The sequence below is a fragment of the Corvus hawaiiensis genome, chromosome 3 (assembly GCF_020740725.1).
Source record: "Corvus hawaiiensis isolate bCorHaw1 chromosome 3, bCorHaw1.pri.cur, whole genome shotgun sequence".
Lineage (NCBI taxonomy): Eukaryota > Metazoa > Chordata > Aves > Passeriformes > Corvidae > Corvus > Corvus hawaiiensis.
This window is the reverse complement of record NC_063215.1, coordinates 89,771,343-89,793,349: the sequence shown is the minus strand read 5'-3', so window position 1 is coordinate 89,793,349 and position 22,007 is coordinate 89,771,343. Positions and strand designations below refer to the sequence as shown.

Sequence of the window (22,007 nt, the reverse complement as noted above, 5' to 3'; positions counted from 1 at the left end):
GTGTCAGCCATGGGATGTTGGCTCTCAAACATAAAAATATCAAATATAACATCAACACTTGATATTCCATTCTTTATTAAATGCCTTAGGATTTAATGAAATCACACACAGTATCTGGTATTACAGCATAGCTCGTTATGGATTTACGTGCTAGAGAGAAGCAAACAAAATTACACTATCATTATGAATTATCTACCATTAGTTTGTCTAGAAGGCTCTTCACAAGCTGTTCTTTTCACTCATGCTTGTTGCAATAACAGGGGTTTTTATGTCTGACATTACTTTCTTTTTATGTGGTTCATGAACAAAAGAAGTCAGAACAAATCTTGCAAGGTTATCAGTTCTTTCTTTGCTTAGCCTGTAGTTCAGTTTTATCTTTTCCCAGAAAGATCAAACTTGTTGAGACTAGTTTGTTAATTCTCAGATGCAGCACAGCCTAATCCCTGAGGTTTGTGCAGGAATGTGCTAGTTCTCCATTCCCTTAATTCTTCTAATGCAAAATAAATGTATCCAATGTCATCCTGGTGAAAACTAATGATTGTTCTTTTCAGTCATCTATAAATGTTGAAAAAGAGACAACCCTATGCAAGATGAGCTCTTTGGAATACTTAACATTTTTTTTCCCACGTATTTGTGTGACTCCTCTAGGCATAACCACAATGTCAATACAGTTCATGTGTTGTTTTTCTGTCTTAGCGTGTGCATGCAGTTACATAGCCCTGCAGGTTAGGAACCAAAATATATTGCACATCAGCAATTTCAATTTGATCCTGAATGTTTTGAAGAACAGCTGCTTCTCTGTTCAAAGAGTACTGAGGAGCCCTTCAGGAGAAGAAAAACTCCTGAATGGTTACAGCAAATGATTAAGTTTGACAAGCTATTTTTAATGCAAAATTGGGAACTACTTTCTCCCCAATGTAAAATGGGTATCAGATTTCTGATCTAAAGAAGGCCATGCAAAGATTTAATGAAATGCTAGCGGAATGCTTTGGAGCTTCAGTAGTAGAAAGCAGTACAAGTTAATTGCTAATTTTGTTAAATAAAGCTGTAAGATACATAAAAATAACACAGAAAAATACATACATTCTTAATGTTTCCTTTTAAGTGTTACTGTCTATTAACAGAGGATGGATCATTTTTTGGAATAAATATTTGTTAGTATGTCCAGAATCAAGAGACATTATTGCCTTTTGCAAGATTCAGAGAATATCAAGTTTATAAAACTTTATCTGTAGTCTGGGATGAGGACATTTAAGACACTGCTTATTAATACAGAGAGGTTAATACTAAGGATAATCTTTCTTAAGAAAATATAATTGATATTTCTAGGGGTCAAAACAAAACCAGGTCCTTTAGAAATAAAATATTTCAGAACATCTCTTGAATTTGCCTTTTGTGTTTTAAGTAATGGAAAGCTACTATTCTGCCATTACACAGAAGTTGCCAGCAATTCACAGTCTATTTTATTTCCATCTTTGTTCTAAACCCCATTTTATCAGTTGCTGGAAACTATGAATTTTCCCATATTTAGTCTAAAATGAAAGATGTTACTTTTGGGAGGGAAATGAATAGCTTCAGGCCAATTCATTTCAATCAGTTTTTAATTATTCTAGCATGATAAGTATTTCTGCCGGTATGTATGTAAAAATTTTATAATTTGAAACAACTGGAACTAGCTTGGCTTGTGGCCTGACCTTGCAATTTCTTATACACTAAATCTGTTGCACTGCTTCTTGGGGACTGTTCACATGTGTTAGAATTAATGAGATTGAGTTCTTGTTTTGTCATTTTCAAAAGAAATCTCCTAAGGTACAGGCCAAGTTTGTAGCCAAGTGACTTACTGTGTTTAAATATTTGAAATTAAAAGTATTTTAAATTATCATATGTAGTTTTAGATGCATTAGCCTTAAAACTGGGACAGTTTCCCTGTTACTGTTTATTATTTCTCTTCCAGCAGTACCTGGCAACATTTGCAAAGTTGTTACTGTGCTAGGTGCACATAACCCAGTCCAAATGATAGACTGCTCCCCAAAGAATTAAGACTTCTTAGTTTATATTTGCTGAGGATTAGAGGATTGTGGAAGTTAAGAACAGACCTCTGGATGTTCAACTAGTCCAACACCCTGGTGAAGCCTGTCCAGTTTAGGATGGATTGCTCAGGGCTTTGTCCAGTCAAGTTCAGAATCTCCCAAGGCTGGAGACTTGTGTGACCTCTGGGCATGTGTTCCACTGCTTCATCACTCTTGTGGTGAAAAAGCTTGTCCTAATATTGGAATTTCCCATGTTCTAGTTTGTGCTTGTTGTCTCTAGCCCTATCCCTGTGCACCTTCAAGAAGACTCTGGTTTCATCCTCTCTATTCCCACCTACTAAATTGCCCTAGACAGCAATTAGATTTCCCTTTAGCCAGAAGTTCTTAAGGCTGAACAAGCCTGCTTCTCCCAGCCTTCTCTTGTATGTCCTGGTCTCTGGTCCTCTGACTGTCTTGATGGCCTTCCACTGCAGTGTGCTGTGGTAGGTCAGTGTCTTACTTGTGGCAGGGATCCCAAAACTAGATACAATGCTGCAGATTTGTTCTTGCAAATGCCAAGCAGAGGATCCAGAACATCTCCCTGGAGGTGGCTGCCCCAAATGCACCACAGCTAGGAGCAGCTGGCAAATGTTCATATGCTAGGCTCATTCTCAGTTTTAGCCAGTGTAAATTACTATTGCTGTTGAAAGAAGTTAATTGTTTTGGATTGACTTTTGGGGGTAATGTGGGATTGGGGGTGGTGTTAATTTTAACACAGATCTGCCTTGCAATCCAGTTTGTTTCCAGGCCACACAAATGGCTGTCCTGGCACAAGAGAATGGGCTATGTGGACAGGAGTCAGGCAGGGAAAAAACAGGGCCATTTTCTTTTCTGCAGCACTTCTGGTTTGTGTCATCCTACCATGACTAGACTCCACAGTCTAAAGAGAGATGGAGACTTAACTAAGATTAGTGAGGATTATGGCCAAGAACCTTCATATCAATGAAATTAAAAACTTTAGTTAAATTTTTCTACCACTCTTGTAAACAAAATTATGAAAAGAGTTTGTAGGTTAATTATATAATATCCATCATAGGTTTATTCTGACAGCAGTTGTGTGGAATGTCGTCTTGCTTTAATAGGTCCATTTAACTGAGTAGTTTTATGAGACTAGCTGCAGAAAAATAAAATTCTTCATTTGCTGTTCTTTTGTACAGTACTATGGCAAATGTCCACATTGGGCTTTTAGTATTGTTATTTAATTTTTTCTTTACATAACCAATAGTTATTTCCCTCAATTGTACCACAGTTTGTTTTTTAAATAAGATTCTACTGAAGGGAGGAACTTAAAAACTCACCACAGTATTTAACATCAGTTGACATTTACCGCAATCTCTAATTATTGGCACAGAATCTGTCTGGCTTCTGCTGCTTTTATGGTTCTTCCAGTTTGTTCCAGTGTTTTTTAGTTGTACCATCCTGCTGTAGATGAGTTAGATGACAGTGGTTTGAAGCAGCCGAAGATCTACTTTTATACAGACTGTCTGTTCAAAATAATTTTGTTTATTGGTATAAGCACTGTAAAGATGAAAAGAAAGATTTCTACAAAACCTTTCCTATAAAACAATTCTTTCACTACTCAAGCAAAAAATCCTGTTGATTTGGGACATAGGAAGCACAAAGAGGAGTACTGTCTTAATGCTAAGCATACAGGATGAGCATTTCATTAGGAAGAATATTATATTTAAATACTTTATTTACCTTGCTCATGAGCTTACAGAAGTATAAGTACCAGGTAAATAAACCAATATTAGATTTACTGTTTCTCTACCAAAACCAAACCCACTTTCATCCTGGAAACTTTGCAACAGAGGTAGAATGTTTGGAATTATAGCCCCTCATAAAGTGCACTGAAAATTCAGTTTGCCTGTTTCATTCAAGGATTTGTCTTAATACATTTTTATTCTTTTAACACAATGTACAAGGTGTTCTGAATAGAGGAATACACAGTTCCTGCTCCAGAAATCTTAAAACTCATGAAGAGACATGGAATATGTAGACACTTGAATAGAGTGTACATATGTATTTTAATATTATATGTCATCTATCTGTAGTTACTCCAAAACCATTATTATAGTATTGGTTCCCTGGAAACCTTGCAAGAAGATACATTCAAAAGGTTTTGTGAGATACTTTTTAAAACAAATTTTCTTACTTGAAAATACTTTTATAACCTTTTAAATACTGAAATATGTTTAATATGCTTAAATAGTTTATACCGCAAGAGAATTTAGAGCAGCATGGTGACATGCCAAAGAGAAAATTGGATAGATTTAGTTGCCTTCTTATAATTTAAAGCTTACTATATTCTTGTCTGGGATCAGTGTGGTTAAAAAAAGTGATTTTAAATTGCGTGTACGTGTTGACCACGCCTTGCCCCTGTGCAGTGCACAAGTTTAACAACCAAGTCCTGCCACACCAGGCTCTGCCTCATAGTGATCAGATCAACAGTGCTTGAAATAATCTGTGCATTTGTCTAAGTAGGAACTGCAGAACTTGGTCATGTAAGTTTAAAAATTAAAACCGGTAAGTGTTCTGCTGGGGATACTATGAAGTTTAGGGAGTGTGTTGGCATAATGTGGCCCTTCAGAGCCCAAGGGTGGCTGCTCTCGCCTGGGTCGGGCTGAAACTCAGGAAATGACAGTGGCGAGCAGCGGGCGCTGACTCACAGCTGGGGGCGGTTTGTTGTAGATGGCTGTAGTAGTTCCTGTCCCCAGCTGTCTGCCCGCCCTCTCTTTACTACAGGCATGGCCTGTGCTCCATGAAGCACTTGTTTAATCACTACAGTTTACAGTTTGTTACATCAAGAACTGCGAGCACTGAATTCGAGTTTCAGTCATGCAGAGGAAGGTAGTTTGAAATATTTCAGCAGCTGTTTCCCAGGAAGCTGAGCTGCCCATGCAGCAAAGGTCAGGAGAGTAGCTGCTGAATAGGTTCCAAAGAAAGTTTTCCACTGAAAATAAGCCCTAGGAGTATGGAAGTTATGTTCACCTATGAAGCAGTTATCTGAAAATGCTTCAGACTGCATTCTACAAGATCCAGCAGCAACCTCGTAATGTAACCTACAGTAAGGCTTCCCTTTTCTCAGGCAAGCAGGACAAATTTTAGTGAAGACATCAAAATGTAGTCTGTCTGTTTACATGCAGCTGAAGGCATACAGTATTATGAAGGAGTACTGCCTGGTAGACTGTTTCAGAGAAAAGACAATTTCTCTTCCCTTTCTTCCTGTTTCATTCTTGTTCTCTTCCCTGCCAAAAAGAAGAGAAAAAGCACATGACAATACAATGCCATCAAGAAAATGTATAAAGTGGTGAAAATGTTGTTTGAGTCTGAAGTCTTCATTGCAGACTTTGGGGAAATTTTGCTCATAGTTGGGTGGAACTAGAAGAGATTGATTTTAAGACCCAACTGGGAGACGTTTACTTAAGCTCACCATCAGTTAGAAGAAGAGTTTAGCTGTGTTAGTACAGAGCCAGCACAGTTGACAGAAGGGTATGGACATGGCCATAACACAAATATATAATAGACTTTTAATGGGCCTTTGTCCAAAGAAGGCTTCAGATAAATTTTAGGTATTCTCATACAAAAATATATTTTAAATTGAACAGAGTGGTCAAAATTGAGCAATTTGTTTTCCTTGGAAGAGATTTTCCCTTGTGATGTCCCTCTAGCTGAACACTGAGAATTTTTAAAAGTATTTAAAAAGTTTCTCACTTGGTGATAAATATCCCTCAAGAATAGTGACCAAGTTGGCTTGTAGCATTTCTTCACATTAAACCATAAAATGCTTTTGCCAAGACTGTGTCATTGTGTCCATTTCACAGATGAAAAAACTGAGGCATGTGGGAAAAATGTGATTTTACGAAGGGTTTTATGCCAGGTAAGTTGTAGAAGCTGGAACAGAACCCACACCTCCTGTGTCTCTCTGCCTAGGCTGCTCTCCGTTAGTCTGCTGTGCCTGAAGTACACACTGATTTCAAGCAAGGAGCAAGACACAGCTGAATATCAGTGTAGGAAGTGGTTTCATGATCATCGTACAATACACATTTCAAAAAGCTACTAAATACTGTTTTCAAATGCAACTGTTGTCCAAAAGTGAATGCTGTCAGATTATGATTTTCGTTTGCGTGGGTTGTTTTCCAGGCAGAAATTTTAACGGGCATCCCAGTTGGCAACCTTGAAGATGCTGAAAAGGTGGGACGCATGCTGTTAGAAAGAGGGTGTAAGCTTGTAATTGTTACTCTTGGAGCAGAAGGCTGCATGATGATATCAGGAGATGAACCCATTCCAAAGCACGTTCCTGCTGGGAAGGTCAGGGCTGTGGACACTACGGTACGTTTTTGTGGTTTAACTGTCTTGCTTTGGAAAAGACTGCTTAAGCACTAGGGGAAAGCAGTGAGTAATCAGCCAAATCTTTGGGCACTAGCACAAAGGCTAATTTATGATGTGAAACTGATATCTTGCTTCCAGTGTCTCATATATTAAATGTCAGTTCACCTGAGTTTTATAGTCTGTATTGTAGATGAGCTAGAATTATACATACTAAAGGTGTCCTCATGTTGCTCCTTTACTGAAGTACCTGTCTCTCACTGTAGTGTGTGATGCCACTGGCCTGAGCTGCAGTCCTGTTTTTTCACCTTTGCCCTGTCATTTAATTCATCTTGTCCAGAACTCAGACACTGTGAGAGAATGGAGATACTACTCACAGTCTGAAACGGAATGTTTGATTCTTCTGACAAAGCATGAATTACTTACCAAGTCTAGTGTAAGGTGATTAAAGACATAATTTTTACAGAATATAGTGGAAACCCCCCCAAAAGTTCTTGCTGCTTCATGATGACTGTTTTATGATGCTAGGTAAGGGATACTTGGTCAGGCGCATTTTAATCTTTGCCATTAGGGTACTTTTTTGCTTCATGCTCAGAACTAAGTGCAGAAAACATACTCTGTGAAACCACAAAATACAATACCCCCAGCAAAAGATAAAAACAGGGCAGGCAATAGTTAAGATAGCATTGCTATGAAAACCTTACCACATTGCACATATGGGGCTATTTTGTGTTCCTAGTATTATCTGACATAAATCCAAAATAATTCCAGTGGAGTTACTGAGAGCCGAGCAGGTCGTGTTATATGTACTAACTATACATTTAAATGCCTGTTATAATAACGTCATATTACATATGTTCTGTTACAATAGTTCATTAAAATCCTGGAGATTTTACCATCTGGTACATTCCATATCTGAATTGCATTAATAACAACTAGTTCTTGTAGCATGTTTTTTATCCATGGACCTCATACTGATTCACAAAGAGGAAAGGCAACTGCTTAAAGGATGAGGAAACAGAGGCACGGGGAGCTGAAATTACCTAGGTCAGTAGCATGCAGTAGCAGAGCTAAGAGTAAAGTCACTTCATCTCGGTCAGAAGATCGCTCATAGGTTTGGACTGTGATATTCTGATACTGTGGAAAGCGTTGTTTCATTGTTCAATATAATCTTTTTCTACATAACTCCAAAATAGAGATACTTTGGTTTTATTTTCCCCTTTTGCCCCTTTGTCATTTATAAGTTTGACATTGGGTTAGTGCTGGTTTTGGAATGTCTTAAATTGCTACATAGGGGAAGCAGACATCACTGTACTCTGCATAAAGTTCTTGATAGGGCACTACAGAACCCAAATTGCCTCTGCTTGCTTTTAGCCCAGAATTAGAAGTGCCAAGGAAGTGAAAGCTCCCAAAGCTGCCCAGAATCAGGATTTATTAGCTTGGGAGCAACACCTTGTGAACCTGGCAGTACAGTTTCTTGCTGCTCTGAGCTGTTAAATCCACTACTTCTATCGAAGCTTACTGTTAGAGTTTTTTCTCTATCACACAGAAGTGATGTTGAATAAATATGTGTGATCTGCTTCTTCTTCAGAAGAAAATTGCTTCCAGATCAGCTATTGTTTGATATCTTAAAGATAAGGATTTGCTGCTCTTGGAATAAAACGGCAATACTGAAACCACACGCTGTGGATGAAAAATGCTTTTTATCTTGCGTAGCAGTTCAGAGTTCCATGTCTGAACTAATGTAATGCTCCTGGTTTGTTTGGGTTTTTTTTTAAATTCTTTTTATTTTAAATAAAAACAGTTTCTTTTAATTTACTAAATCCTTGCCCTGCCTCCTTGTGGCCAACAGGTTATTGGCTTCCACATAGCAGAGGATTTTCACAGTTAATTTTGTTAATCTACTTAAATACCAGTGGGTTGTTTTCAGTAAAACAGCTGTTCTTGGTTTATTCTTGCAGCCTGAATGAAAAAATATGTGTTGGCCTTCCATTATAAAAGTCTTACAGTGCTTAGCCTGATTATCACTTTGCCTGAAAGCAAGTGGTTTTAAAGCAACCCTTATAAACACTAAAGAAAATAATGTCATCCTCAACTAACCTGGATTTCTCTATTATTAAAATAAGCATTAAACATTCTAGTAGGACATGTTACTTTCTTCAAGGCATGTCCACAGTAGATCCTTCCCCAGGAGAAGGATCAAGCTGTGAGGTAGCTTACCAAGTAGCCACCTACCCACAGGGTATTCAGAGTTGTCATGTGTATGCTCTTAGCCTGCCATTTGATACTAAAAAAAAAGTTGCTACCTTAAACTGCCCTGACTTCAGCATCTCGAGGGACTAGGCACGATCACATCTGGTTATGTGCCTGTATCTGTACTGATACGATTTAGATCGCAGAAGGTAAAGTTACTGCCAGACAAAGAGTTAAATGACGCGTGTACCCTATCGCAGAATTTGCAAAAGGCTGCAGTCCTTAATAAAAAACGGAATTTTCCATTTAGAAGACACACGTAAGATACAAAATTATCTTCAAAGTCCCCTTTCGCTGTAGAATTTTTCCATACCTGCTACCACTGCCCAGAGTCCTCTCTGCTGCACTGCAACTTCAGTAATGACTCCTGGTAATTTCTATTGCCCACAGCAATTTTAGGAATTTTTGAACAACAAAATACTTGGGTAGGTACAGCCACAAAGACTAAGAATTTGAGTTCCTTATCCCAGTTTGTGTGCTCCCCATTCTCCATGTTCACAGGTTCATCAGAGACACTAAGGGTTCATAGACTGTAGAGCCTGGCTTTTCCTCCCTACCCTTGAGGTGGTTAAATCTAACTGCTTATTGGCAGAACACTGGGAAAAGCTGGCTCCATCTCCCACTCTGTGGTGGAACATGAATCTTCAAGATTGAAAATCTGGCGTTTTTCACCCACACTAAATCAATACTATAAAGAGGGAAAAAAGGCCTGTTGATTCTTTTTTTTAGTACTAATTATCTTAGTGTGGGCTTTAGTTATGTATGCAATGCTTCTCATGACTGTTAGCAGAGCTCTCCATACGCAGTCCAAAACATGTAGAGCACGAATAGTCATTCAGAGGGAAGTTTTGCAAGACATGGTATTGTAAAGCTGAAACATCTGTTTCTCCTGTTATAGCTAAATAGTGCAATAAGCTTTTGTTAAGAAAATTAACTTTCCCTTCATTTTACTAGTTCCTGCTATCTACTTTCTATATGCAAATTTTGAATAAACAGAAAAATAAGTGAATTACTGAAAAATAATCCTCGAATTTTGTGTATGACAGAAAGATCTGATTAAGCCCACCAGCTATATCAATTTGTATTTGAAACAGTTGATGTACATGAGACATTTGACACATAATAAAGTACTAATATAGGTATACATTATATTCTGTTTTCATTACTTTAAATAGTTGCTTTTAAATTTAGTTGAGTATATTAAGTTAAATATATGCATTTATTTTTGGAAGAACCTATTTCCACTTTAGGTGAAACTAGTACATGAAGCTACATTAAAATAGCTGTGAAGGATAATTATATAATTCCATTTATATGACACTTCTTCTGTTGGTAGCAGAAGGTTTCACAAATCATTCACAAATTTGATAAGCATTTCATAGAAAACAATAATATCATATACACACATTTTACACTAGCATGTGTGTGAAGCAGTTTGCCTCTGCTGAAGCAGAAGCACAGCTGAGGTGGAGCACGGCAGCTGCTCACAAGCAGCTGTGGGACATGACCTAACACCATCATGTCAGAATTGTACTTGAGGTGAAGGGGATGATCTGTGTGATGAACCACACGATGATCCTGGATTTTGCCATCTGCTGCTGCAGCAGCCCCGAACAAGCCGTCTTGGCAGAGACACACGTGGTCTGATGAGAGAGAAGGCCACAACATCATCCATACTGGAGAATGAAGCTCTGCTCTTTTTGCCCCTTCATTCTCACTCTCCCCCTCTGCTTCTGACAATCACGCAAAGTGTAATTTACAGCACTATTTACATCTATTTACATTTACTAATTATATTCCATTGAAACTGCCAAGGAAAATTTGTCAGAAGAATGTAATTACTCAAAGCTGGAATTTGGCCAGCAGTGAGATTAGTTCCCTTCCATTTTGAAAAAAGCACTATGGGATAGTATGGAGCTGAGCGCTTCCAGTGACATCTGGGAACCAAGCCAAGTCCCTGAGGTACTTCCGGAGGCCTGCTTGGGGCTTGGTATCTGCAGGTGGACTTTGCAGAAGCATTCAGGCTGTCTGGAGCTCCAGGTTACTCAGAATCTGGGCTTCAGAACCATGCCATGCCTCCTCTGGAGGTGGGGCAGTCTGGTGGTCAGTGGCTATGGCAGGCTGGAACATGTCTGCTGGCTCTGGCATTTGCTCTGTGGTTGCTCCTTGCAGTTGAAGGTGGGGTGTCCTGTCTAAGGTCCATGATTCGAATTGGAGAGCTGGCACTGGCAGAATCTCTCCTGTGCAATGGCATTAGTGGAAAATGGGGAGTTCTCAAAGTAAGCTGGAGCTGCTCCTCTGTTGGCCCCCCATTTAAAGAGCAGTGAGATCACTTTGGGGAGGAGGTCATCTAGGGTTAGTTTTTGTAACCTCTAGTTTGCTCCATAGCCCAGCTTGGATCAAGATGCTGAATATATACTTGCACCAGTTAGGGTGACTTTGTAATTTTTGTCTCATCTGGTCTTCTAAATGCATAGCATAGTTGCTCTATTTAAGATCTCTTCGTCAGTTGACCTCTAGGTTTACACATACCAATGTTGTGTGCAAAAAGTCCTGCATTAGTACACTCACAGCCAGGGAATCATGCATCTGCATGTCTGGCTTAGGCATGGATGCACTTGGGCACACCACATTTAAACAAAAATTTGGAATCACTTTTCACAGTGCTGCCCCTAGGAATCACAGCAAGTCAATAGTCCCCCTTTTAAATGTCATGGAGAACCTAGAATGTTTAGCTTCACAGTGTTTCTAAGCACAACCATTACATTACCATGTAATTTCTTATATTACCAACATTTTCCCTGTCTGGTTATGCTTTTTGGATACAGAGATTGCACAACCTACTAAAAGAAGCTCACAGGTTGAAGTGCCATGCTTGTAAACATGATGAAACTCATTTAAGAGACAGAATAAAATTCAACATTTAATCTACTTTGCCTGAAATTTGACATGAGCATATGATTTATTCTATATAGTCCTTTTCTGTGCAATATTCTCAGAGATATGATACATACTATTTGTCATAATCATAAATGTTACCATTATTTTTTGTGTGTCAGTTCTGCAAAAGAAAGGCTCATTGCTACAATAGGAATTGTCATCAGATGTTATGTGTTCAAATCCTGTTGTTTCTCTCAGGTTTCTTATTACAATTTATTAGATCTGTCTCTTTTACTAGGAGAGAGTTATGAAGACTGTCTTTAAACAGTAGATTGCTCACTGAGCAGCTTTGTATTGAACTCTGAAAATGTTATGCAACTTTTATTTTAATAAAGCCTCATATAAGTGTATAGCTATATAATTTTAGATATGTCACAGTATTCAGGCCTGTGCAGCAGTTGTGGTCTAAAGAAGGCAGTGTGGTTTAGCAATTTGAACAAAGGACTGATTTAAGAGTTCCAGGGCTCTGCAAAAGACTTGCTGTAAATCCTTGGAAGAGTTACGTGTCTTCTTTGTATCCCAATTTATCTGTCCATAAATTGGAGCTGCCATTAATGTGTTGCATATAAGCCATGAGAAGTCTGTTAGAGATCAGAACAGAACCTGGGAGGCCTTTTTCCCAGGCTTGTCATATAACCTCAGGCCAGTTGTGCTTCTTTGGGGGCTTTGCAAACTCATTGAAGTGCTTCTGCTTGAAGTTGAGAGGTCTTGTCTGTAAAAATATGGTTTACACTAAAATTCTCTGACTTAGCTATATCTTCTGGTTTGGAGGAAGCCAGAGCCAGAAGAGTGAAGTGGACACTGAAATAAAGCCTTAGAATATAAATAAATCCAAAACAGTCCTCCTAATAACAGCAATTCTTTGTCTCCTGACTTTGTGGCCTAACGTCTGAGGCTCAAGGGGATATAAATACAACACTCTGTGCAATGACTAATTACTCAAAATTCTGTGCATCAGCAGAAGTGGGACTTGTGGTTGACTCTAATATTATCAAATGCCTTTGCTATTTAATAATCTTGTAGCCGTACATTATTTAGCATGCCGTTTGCACAAAGAACAGTGATTTTATTTCAGCTATCTCTCAACAAAGTAAAAATGCAGCTGGTAGTAAATGAAGCATTTGGCAGACAATGTGTCTGATGTACAGTTCTCTAACTTGCTAAGAAAAGAAAAATGTTAAATGTTTAACCTTTTCCTACCCAAGGATGTAGCAAGGAGTAAACCTTTGTGGTTTTCCTTTTTCTCTTTTTCCCTAACCCTAAAACGTAGCTTTTTTCTTCTTTTTCTTTTTTTCTTTTTCTTTTTCTTTTTCTTTTTCTTTTTCTTTTTCTTTTTCTTTTTCTTTTTCTTTTTTTTCCTTTTCCTTTTTCTTTTTCTTTTTCTTTCTCTTTCTCTTTTTTCTTTTTCTTTTCCTTTTTCTTTTTTTTTCTTTTTTCTTTTCCTTTTTCTTCTTTTTTTTCTTCTTTTTTTGCTTTTTTCTTTTTTCTTTTTTCCTTTTCTCTTTTTCAGTTCTTTTTTTTTTTCCCCTCATCTTCCCTCTCATTCTCAAGAAAAGAGAAGTTACTATCAGGCAAACATCCTATTTATCAGTAGAGTTTATTCACACACACCAACACAGAGTAATTATGCCCAGAGCTCTCATTAACATCCCACAAACCGACAGCATAATAGCTTCCTTTCTTTAACATGCAACCCAAATAGGTTAATAAATAAGTTTAGTTCCAGTCATAGCCCACTTTCTGACTTAGCCTTCTGCATTCCCTCTTTTACAAATACGGCATCCATTGAATTTTGGAACAGAAAAACCATGAGGAATAAGTTAATCTGCCAGGCACTCCAGTCAGCGATCTGCACTGTAAGTCTAAATAAAGCTGCATCTATTATGTTCTGAAGTTCAGCTGAACTGTGAAAGGGCACATGACTGAAATCACTGCATGTGAGTTGACTCACAGTTAAATCTAGATGGGACTTGCTTGGTTCCTCAGGAGTTTCTGCTTCTGATTCAGGCCTTCTAAAGACACTTCAGTTTGTTAAGGCTTAGTCAGTGGCCTAAGTCTATACAGGTATCCAGTAACAAGAGGGATTGCAAGAGTAGCATCCCTCCGCATTGGCAGTCAACTGAGAAAGTGTAGAGCAAGCTGGATGCATCCTCTTTTCCCTTGGAGAGCAGAAAGCTATATTATGCCCCTTGTACAAATTGGAAAAGTGGAACAAAAATGTTAGCTGGGTGCACTGAAGCACAGGCTAAAAATGTTCTGCTCCAAGTTATATGGGGAGTTGGAGTGATGAAGCCAAAAAATGAAGCACAGGCATATATTGTCCCATGCTGCTCTCTTAACTTCTAGATAACATTGTCATGGAAGGAAACACTGTTTATCTGCCTAGTAACTGTCTATTTTAATCTGTAAGAACAAACAATGTAAACAAAATGAGCAAACAGAAGCAGGCTTGTACAGAACAATTTGCAGCCTTGTTTTCCAGTGGAAGATTCCATGGACCACCCAGGCTTTGCTCTAGTCCTTTTCTCAACCACAGAGCATCTAATTAAATCCCTTTCCATTCCTGACTCTAAGTGGTAGAGAGCCTACAGTCCTGTACAGTTTCTTTCCAGATGGAAATGCATAATTTAACAGAGATACAGCTGACAGGGAGAAGTGGGCCCAGAGCAGTATTAGCATTTGCCACAAATTGCATTAAATTACAAGGGGTACTTAATGAAGACATATTATAAAAAGAAGATTAAAGCCAATATTTAGTTTTTAAGCCCCTTCTAAGATTGTAGAGTGCCAGGCAACAAAAAAAACCTCACAGTGAAACTACTTTAGTGATACCAAGAGTTTGGTTTAGCTACACATTATCAGTAACAAGTCATGACACTGTGTCCAGTTGTGTCCTACAGCTTTATTCCATATACATGTATACATATACAAAAAGTTGCTAAGCACCTCACATTATTTACTACGTGGGTACTTACAACATTAAGAAAGTACTATTCAGACTGCTGATTTGTAGATAGGGAACAAAGCATGCAGACACTGGCTTGTCAGTGGCAAGTGAACCTGTTTCCCTTGTTTAACCATGACTTGTTCTCTATGCTTCTCTTAAAAAAAAAAAAAAAATAGGACTGGAGGAAAATTTTTGTCAGGCTATCAGCTGTCTCATTTTTAGAACTGGACATCATTGTAAATGTCCACATAAAGGAGAAAGTACATAGAAAGGCAGAGTTGCTTTGCATTGGATGCTCCTCCTCAAAGAGACTGTAGGGAGTTTATGGAAATATAGTACGAGGACAAGTGCTTTGGCTCCACTACTGGCATACTGAGAAATAGTCCAGTTTGGAAATTAACCCAGTTGATTATTATTCTGGACATAGAAAGGCAGGGTTGATGGCAGCATATAGGTAGCAACTCAAATGTTTTGTATGTGGGCCAGAACGCATGAATGATACCACATCCAACATCTGCCCCTGAGAATATAATCTGATGAGGTCTAGAGAGGCTGAGTTCAGAAATATCTTTGTGCCATTTCACTTCTGGGATGCTTTAGTAAATGAAACAATGGTATCATTTATGCAGGTTGAGAGTAGAGTAGGAAATTACTTTTATTGCTTCTCTTGGGCTAACTGTGTTGTACAACACGAGTGAAAATCATTGCAGCAAAACATGCTGCATCCCTTTTTTGATTTGCTCTCCTCCTCTTGACTTTATGATGAGTCCAGTTCAGGGTCTCCTCCAAGAGGATGCTCAGTCCTGGTATGTAGCTCACCCTGTGTCGGAGCAGATCCTGGGCTGCCAGTGCATGCACACGAGGCAGTGCCAGTTGTAATGGTAGATAGCACTTCACGATATCTGTGTTGCAGAAAGGATGAAGAGGAAGGAAGACCAACTGTGTGCAGCCATCCTTTCTAATGAAATTCCTGCAGTTAAAAATAGCTAGTGGAAGCTGGCGCTTCTGGCACATCCAGAGCGTCACCTTCCCAAGTATCTTTTTCTGGCCTGAGCTGTAGGAAGTTGCAAATGCAATCCGCTGTGTAATAGTGCAGCATATTCTTGGCCAAACTCCTCATCATTTTTTTCCTCTTCATGGTTAGCTAACAAATGTCATATGCCTCCCTTTCTTCTTTAAAACTATTCTCTGCAGAACCAGGTATCATCCAGGCTGTTGTGGAACATAACTTACTCTTCTCAGTTTCTTCCCATCAGTTCTGGCTGTGGTGAGGGAGAAGGCAAACCTGGCTCTGGAGCCCCTCATCTGCCTAGTTGCTCAGAAATGCCAACTGCAGTAATGATGATATTGAACAATATCAGATTTCATTATTTTCCCCAACAGAGTTTTCAATGCCAAGTAATTTTGGTCACTAAAGAAACCAGAAAGGTTTGAGTTGGATTGGTGATATTGCATAATTAGGTTTTCAAAAGAACAAGAACAGAGAAATGAGAACAGTGGGGAAATCAGGCTTCTTTTGCAAATTCTAACCACAGAAAATGCCAGAAGTTGTATTTCTTATCAAGAATAAAGGAGTTAATCTTTAGTTGCCTGTCCCATGGACAGAATACATTTTAAAACTTTCATTAGACAAATGGAAGGAAGCTAAAACTCTTAAGTTTTGGTGACAGGTAGCAGTAACCTATAGGAATGTCTTTAATAGCAATTTTTAAGTTGAGTGTACTGATTCTGCCACTTTTCTCAGGGTTTTCTTCTGTGTCTGTGTGTTCCAAGGTAGATATACAGACATAAAACCAGCTATAGAACAAATCATCTGTAGAAAAGCAGATTCCTGAATTTTGGCAGCAAAGTTTGTCAGCTACCCAAATGTCTATAAGGAGTATTTTTAAAATTCATTTCAAAGCACAAATAGACACAGAAATACAGGAAAAAAGTGAGGAAGTTCTCTGGAAGCTCATGCCTCATTGCTGGTATCTGTGATTTTGTTGCTGAAATCATTAAGCAGGCAGTGTGTTTCTTGGAAAGATCCATTTTACAGGCAATCTCACAGAGAATGCCCTTCTGTCAGAAGCAGTGCCTTGGTGGTCACCTACTGCTGAAGACCATGAGTGAGGTGTCAGAGGGAGCCCTGTTTTCTGCATTCCTGCCCCACAGGTTAAGGACAAGAGAATGAGTGGGTAGCAGAGAACAATACTGTTGAGCAGAGCAGCAGTTCTGGCTTGTAAGGCACATCTAACTGAAATTCAAGAGAGGAGATACAGCTTGAGTAGTCATCGAAACGATTACACAAACTCCGTTGGAAAAAGAATGCAGGGAGCTGGCAAGGGGACGAAGCTGGGGAGAGCTCAGACAAAAAACCTCCTGAAGTTTGGTGGGTTTTTTTTCCCTTCCAGGATGTGTAGTTCATGGGTAGGCAGATGCAGTGGCCAGCCAACAAAGGCTAGATGCTGTGGTTTTGAAAGAGGCACTCGAGCATATGGAGCTTTCATGCAAAAAAAAGAATGTTATTTTGATCAATTCCAGGCGAGATGGCAGTTGTGTCATTCTGAGTGCTTCTCCTCAGATTAGATGGGATCACTAAGAGTCCTTTGGCATTTTCAGTCTGAGAGGAAAAAACCACATGTGGCTAGTGAAATTGCCCAGCACAGAGATTTCCTTCTTCTTATTTAACTGTTAGATTATGGGTTCCTGAAGCCGTGTCAGGCTCATGTGTGATACTGGGTGACACAGTTAGTGACATTTTGGCCAGTTCTCTCCTGGTTGGGGAGGGAAACCCGCTGCCAGAATTTCCAGCGTACTATCAAAATACCATTATGTATTTTGGGCAGAGTTTTGGCTGTAGTTTCATTTCATCATTAAATGATATTTGTGAATTAACACATAAGCATGAGCATTGTTGGGACGAAAGCACAATTTGGCACAAGTGTGACATGAATAATGAAAAGAGTGAAGTACTGCTCAAGGAAATGAGATAAGTGAAGCTTTTGATTAGAGTAGGAGAGTAGCTACATGTTGTTGAGGCTTGATAAACCAGTTTGAGAAGTACAAATCAACCTTCTGAGGAGCTGCTATATTTAGCACCAGGTTTCAACCACAACTCTTGATTCTGTGCAAGTTTAAATTTTGGGAAAAGTAGATACAGCTCCTATAGCATGTTCAACTGAAAGTCCATCTTCTGTCTATTAGTGGTGATGTCTGCGCGCTTCCCTGTTGTTGACACATTGTGGTTTGTAGGCTGTACTTTGCAAGAGTGCCACTGGAGAGCTTTGTGTTCAGATGAAGTGTAATGAGAATTTTCCAGTGCTGCATTTTGTATGTCATACATTTTTTATTTGCACCGCAGGGGGAAAAAAAATAGTGTGGAGGGTTTTTTCTGCTGTTTCTGAGTTTCTGTGTGAGGTATGAACTTCCAGATCAAATGAAAGGAGGTCACAGATCAAAGCTCAAGAGTGGAACCAGGGAAGAAGCAGGTAATGAAGGCAGAAGTAAACTCAGTCTTAAACAGAAAATTTACACAGAAGTGTATTCCAAATTGAAAAATTCCATGCCAATGTATCTATTGTTCTGGCAGTGTTGGAATCAGAGTAGTGGTGAATTATTTGGTTGACAGGAATCTCACAGGTTCAGCAACATTGATCCATTGTTTTTAGAATGGTATATGGAGCTCCTGGTTCAGTGCTCTTACTCCATTGTGTAAGAAAGAAATAAATTCGTCACCTCTCATTAATGCTGTCTGGAGTTGAAAGGAGTTTATATGAGCATCATCACACTGAATTGTTTCAATGATTCAGAAAACGGAGTGCTCCCTGTGGGTGAATACTTTGTTGGCTTTCTGGGGTTAGACTAACAGTTTACTACACAGAATAACTCAGTTCTCCAGTGATTAGCAGTATACTGGAATATTATCATCCCGGAAAATGAAGCTCTCCTGCGACCTTTCCCAGACTTCTTCAGTGTGCACTAAGAGAAAGCAGTCACCTCAAAGACACTTTGCAGTATTTTTCTTGTAAACAGTGAGGTGGGAGCTCCTCTGTTCTCATCCTGATTGAGTCCAAGCAGAGCTGTGAAGGTCCACTTACTTATTTTGCATATCTCAGATTTAGGGTTCCCAAGCAGTGCCTTACTTTCAAAGGATGGGTAGCTCATGTGACTCCTGTTAGTCCATGAAAGATCTGGAGCTTTGGATTCAGCCCACAGATGTCTCAAAGTGGGTGTTCTTAACATCCTTGATCTTAAGTTGGGTTAATTTCCCATCATATGAAATGAGAGCACTATTACCTGCCTTCAAAGTAGATGCTGTATATGGGCTTTGAAATGTAAAGCAGATACTTTCATCTGTGCTTTTTAGATGACATACAAATTAAAAATTGCAGAGTTGTGAATGTTGTATGTTTTATTTCCAACATTCACCACAAACCAAACATTTCAGGGGAATTCATGCATCTGTAATGCTTGTCACTGATCTTTTTAGAAACAGTGCATAACTTAATGTAGTAGGATGTTTCAGAAAGGAAAGAAATTGCATGCAGGAGGCCTTGTATTGAGATTAATCTCTCAGGAATGCAGGGGGTTAACGGTCAGGCTGATTAATCACTGTTAATGACCCATCAGGAAATCTGTGAGGAAGTGGGTAAAAATTCCTGATGGCTGATGTGAAGCATTGTGTGGTATGCTTTGGTTTTGATGTTTCCCAACTGATAGTCTACACTGGGTGTAGTTTAGTTACCTCTAAGTTCCCAGGCCATGTGAAGGACCCAATGATATGATGGCCTTGTTCAACTGGAGTAAGTGAACAAGAAATTTTCCCCATTCATGGCTGTGCAAGTACATCACAACATAAATGCAAGAAAGTCAGGGATTGCTCCTTCCCACAGCTTCCCAGAGCAGAGTCTGGTAAAGATACAGAAAGGAAGTGTGACCATTCCCTCAATCCTCCGGACAGAGCCCACAGGGTACGGGGAGAAGAGTGGAATAGGCAGCTTTCCCTGTGTGAGCAAGGAGCCAGAGTATTAAGACTTGGATACACAACTGAGTTAATGAATTGCCTGGTGTTGACTGAGGGCGAGGTTCCACAGTTGGCTCAAGCTGATCCAAGACCATGCTGAGAGGAGTGTTTCTAACGTCTTTCTCCTTTGCTGTGGACTAACTGTCATGTGGTAATACAGCAACTTGCTGATCTGGGCGGAAACTATTGTTTCTTGGTCAGTGTTGGCTGGCCCAGTTGTCAGAAGGATCAGAGAACTGATCTGCTTCACTGCTTGGCCACACAAGTACTAAATCTGATGTAGGGGAGGGCGTGGGAACATCAGACAAGGATAAAAACATGAGTGGGGACTGAGCCTTTCAGCAGAGCATAACCATGGATCGGCTTAAGCCTATTATGAAACTGCAGTCTGAATCACTGGAATTAAGAGTGCACTGTCAACCTACAGGGAATGCAAATTAAAATGTGTTAGCTTACACCTCCTGCCGTTGTTAAACACTGGCTGAGCCCAGCCATTCTGCACGTGGCTGGGAGGAAGGAGCTCTGATGGGGCAGCGTCCTAGTAGGTCCCCAAACCGCATCAGACAGCATCAGGGCTGTGTGGGGAATGCAGAGGGGAAGAAGAAAGGAACAAACGAGCACCACTACCATGAGTCTCTCTATATATCTTCCTTTGGCTTAAGGTAACATCTACTTTTTCTTTGTGACAAGACTGCAGAAACACTCAGAGGACAGACTGAGCACAGTAATAGAGTTGAGGATCCAGACCCCAAGCTCTGGGGTACAGTGTGCTTTTCCTAGATCCTCTCCTTTATTTTCAACCGAAATACCTTTGCAGTGCTGTCTAGTCAGTACCAAAAGCCTAACTTAGACCTAGCAAGGCAAGCCCTGCTATTTGATTCAAGTTCATTTGGTTCTTATTGCTAAATTTGGTAGTTCCCAGTTAAGGACTTCTTATCATTTTGTTCTGGCTCAAAATTCCATGCAAAGATACAGGAATAACTGTGTTAGTGGGAAATCTCTTTGTAATTTTCAAATATTTCATGTTTTAGAGGTTTGTAACAAATGGTCTTCTCCTTTAAGCACAGCCGTGGAGAGCCACACCAGTATCTGCAGGGTGCCCTAGAAAGACAGCAATGCTTCCACACAGGATCAGCAACCCCAGACACTGTGGGAGTAGTCACCCTTGTTAGGCCTTGATCTGAGGAAATAGTTTGAAGATAGTCAAATTAGTTTAATTTCAGGAGAGTTTCGAGATAGTGAAGTTAGTTTAATTTAAAGATTATCTTAATTTAAACTGCCAAAATATCTTTCCAGTGAAACATGAGGAAATATGTGGGGAGGAAAATATTAACCTCCCAGAAAATAATTTTAAAAGCTATTCCACAGGCAAATAAATGCAGAAGTAAAAAAAAACAGCCAGGAACATTTCCAGAAATAAATCATTCTCCATCACATAGAGGATAAACATGGGTTCTTTCAGGAAGAAGGAAATAATAAAAAACCAAAAGCTGTATAACTGATTCAGCCACTGTGAGTGGGGTTTTCATGGCAAGGTTTTGGTAGTGGGTGACTACAGGAATGGCTTCTGTGAGAAGCTGCTGGAAGCTTCCCCCATGTCCGATAGAGCCAATGCTCCAAGAGGGACCCACCACTGGCCAAGGCTGAGCCCTTCAGTGATGGTGGTAGCACCTCTGGGATAATGTAGGTAAGAAGGGGTAAAAATGCTGCTGTGCACCAACAGCTGGAGAGTGGGGTGAGAATGTGTGACAGAAGCAACTGTGCAGATACCAAGGGCAGTGCAGAAGGAGGGGGAGAAGGTGCTCCAGCTGCTGGAGCTGAGATTCCGCTGCAGCCTGTGGTGCAGCCCGTGGTGAGGCAGCTGTGCCCGTGCAGCCCATGGAGGACTATGGGGATGCAGAGATCCACCTGCAGCCTCTGGAGGAGACCCACGCCAGAGCAGGTGAATGTCCAAAGGAGGCTGTGACCCATGGGAAGCCCATGATGGAGCAGGGTCCTGGCAGGATCTATGGAAGAGGAGCCCACATGATGGTTTGCTGATAGAACTTGTGACTCTGTGAGGGACCCACACTGGAGCAACCTGTTCCTAAAGGAGTGAACCATGTGGAAAGGACCCACTCTGGGGCAGTTCATGAAGAACTGTAGCCTGTTGGAAGGACTCATGTTAGAGAATTTAATGAAGGACTCTCTCCTGTGGCAGGGACCCCATGCAGGAGCAGGGGAAGAGTGTGAGGAGTCTTCCCCCTGAGGAGGAAGGAGCAGCAGAGACATGTGGTGAACTGACCACAAACCCCATTCTCTGTCACCCTGTGCTGCTGTGTGGGGAGGAGGTAGAGAAATTGGAAGTGAAATTAAGCTTGGGAAGAATAGAGGGTGGGGGGAAGGTGTTTTAAAGTTTGCTTTTACTTCTTATTATCCTACTCGGATCTGATTGGTAATAAGGGAATTTCCCCAAGTCAGGTCC

At 39.9% G+C, this 22,007-nt stretch overlaps 1 protein-coding gene across 1 annotated transcript in view; it reads left to right on the top strand.

Annotated features, from left to right (window-relative positions):
• Positions 1-22,007, top strand: part of RBKS (ribokinase) — a 71,682-nt gene that overhangs the window by 43,665 nt on the left and 6,010 nt on the right. The window contains exon 7 of the mRNA XM_048297469.1: positions 6,213-6,401. Within this exon, the coding sequence (XP_048153426.1) occupies positions 6,213-6,401 (189 nt within the window). The remainder of the gene's footprint in view (positions 1-6,212; positions 6,402-22,007) is intronic.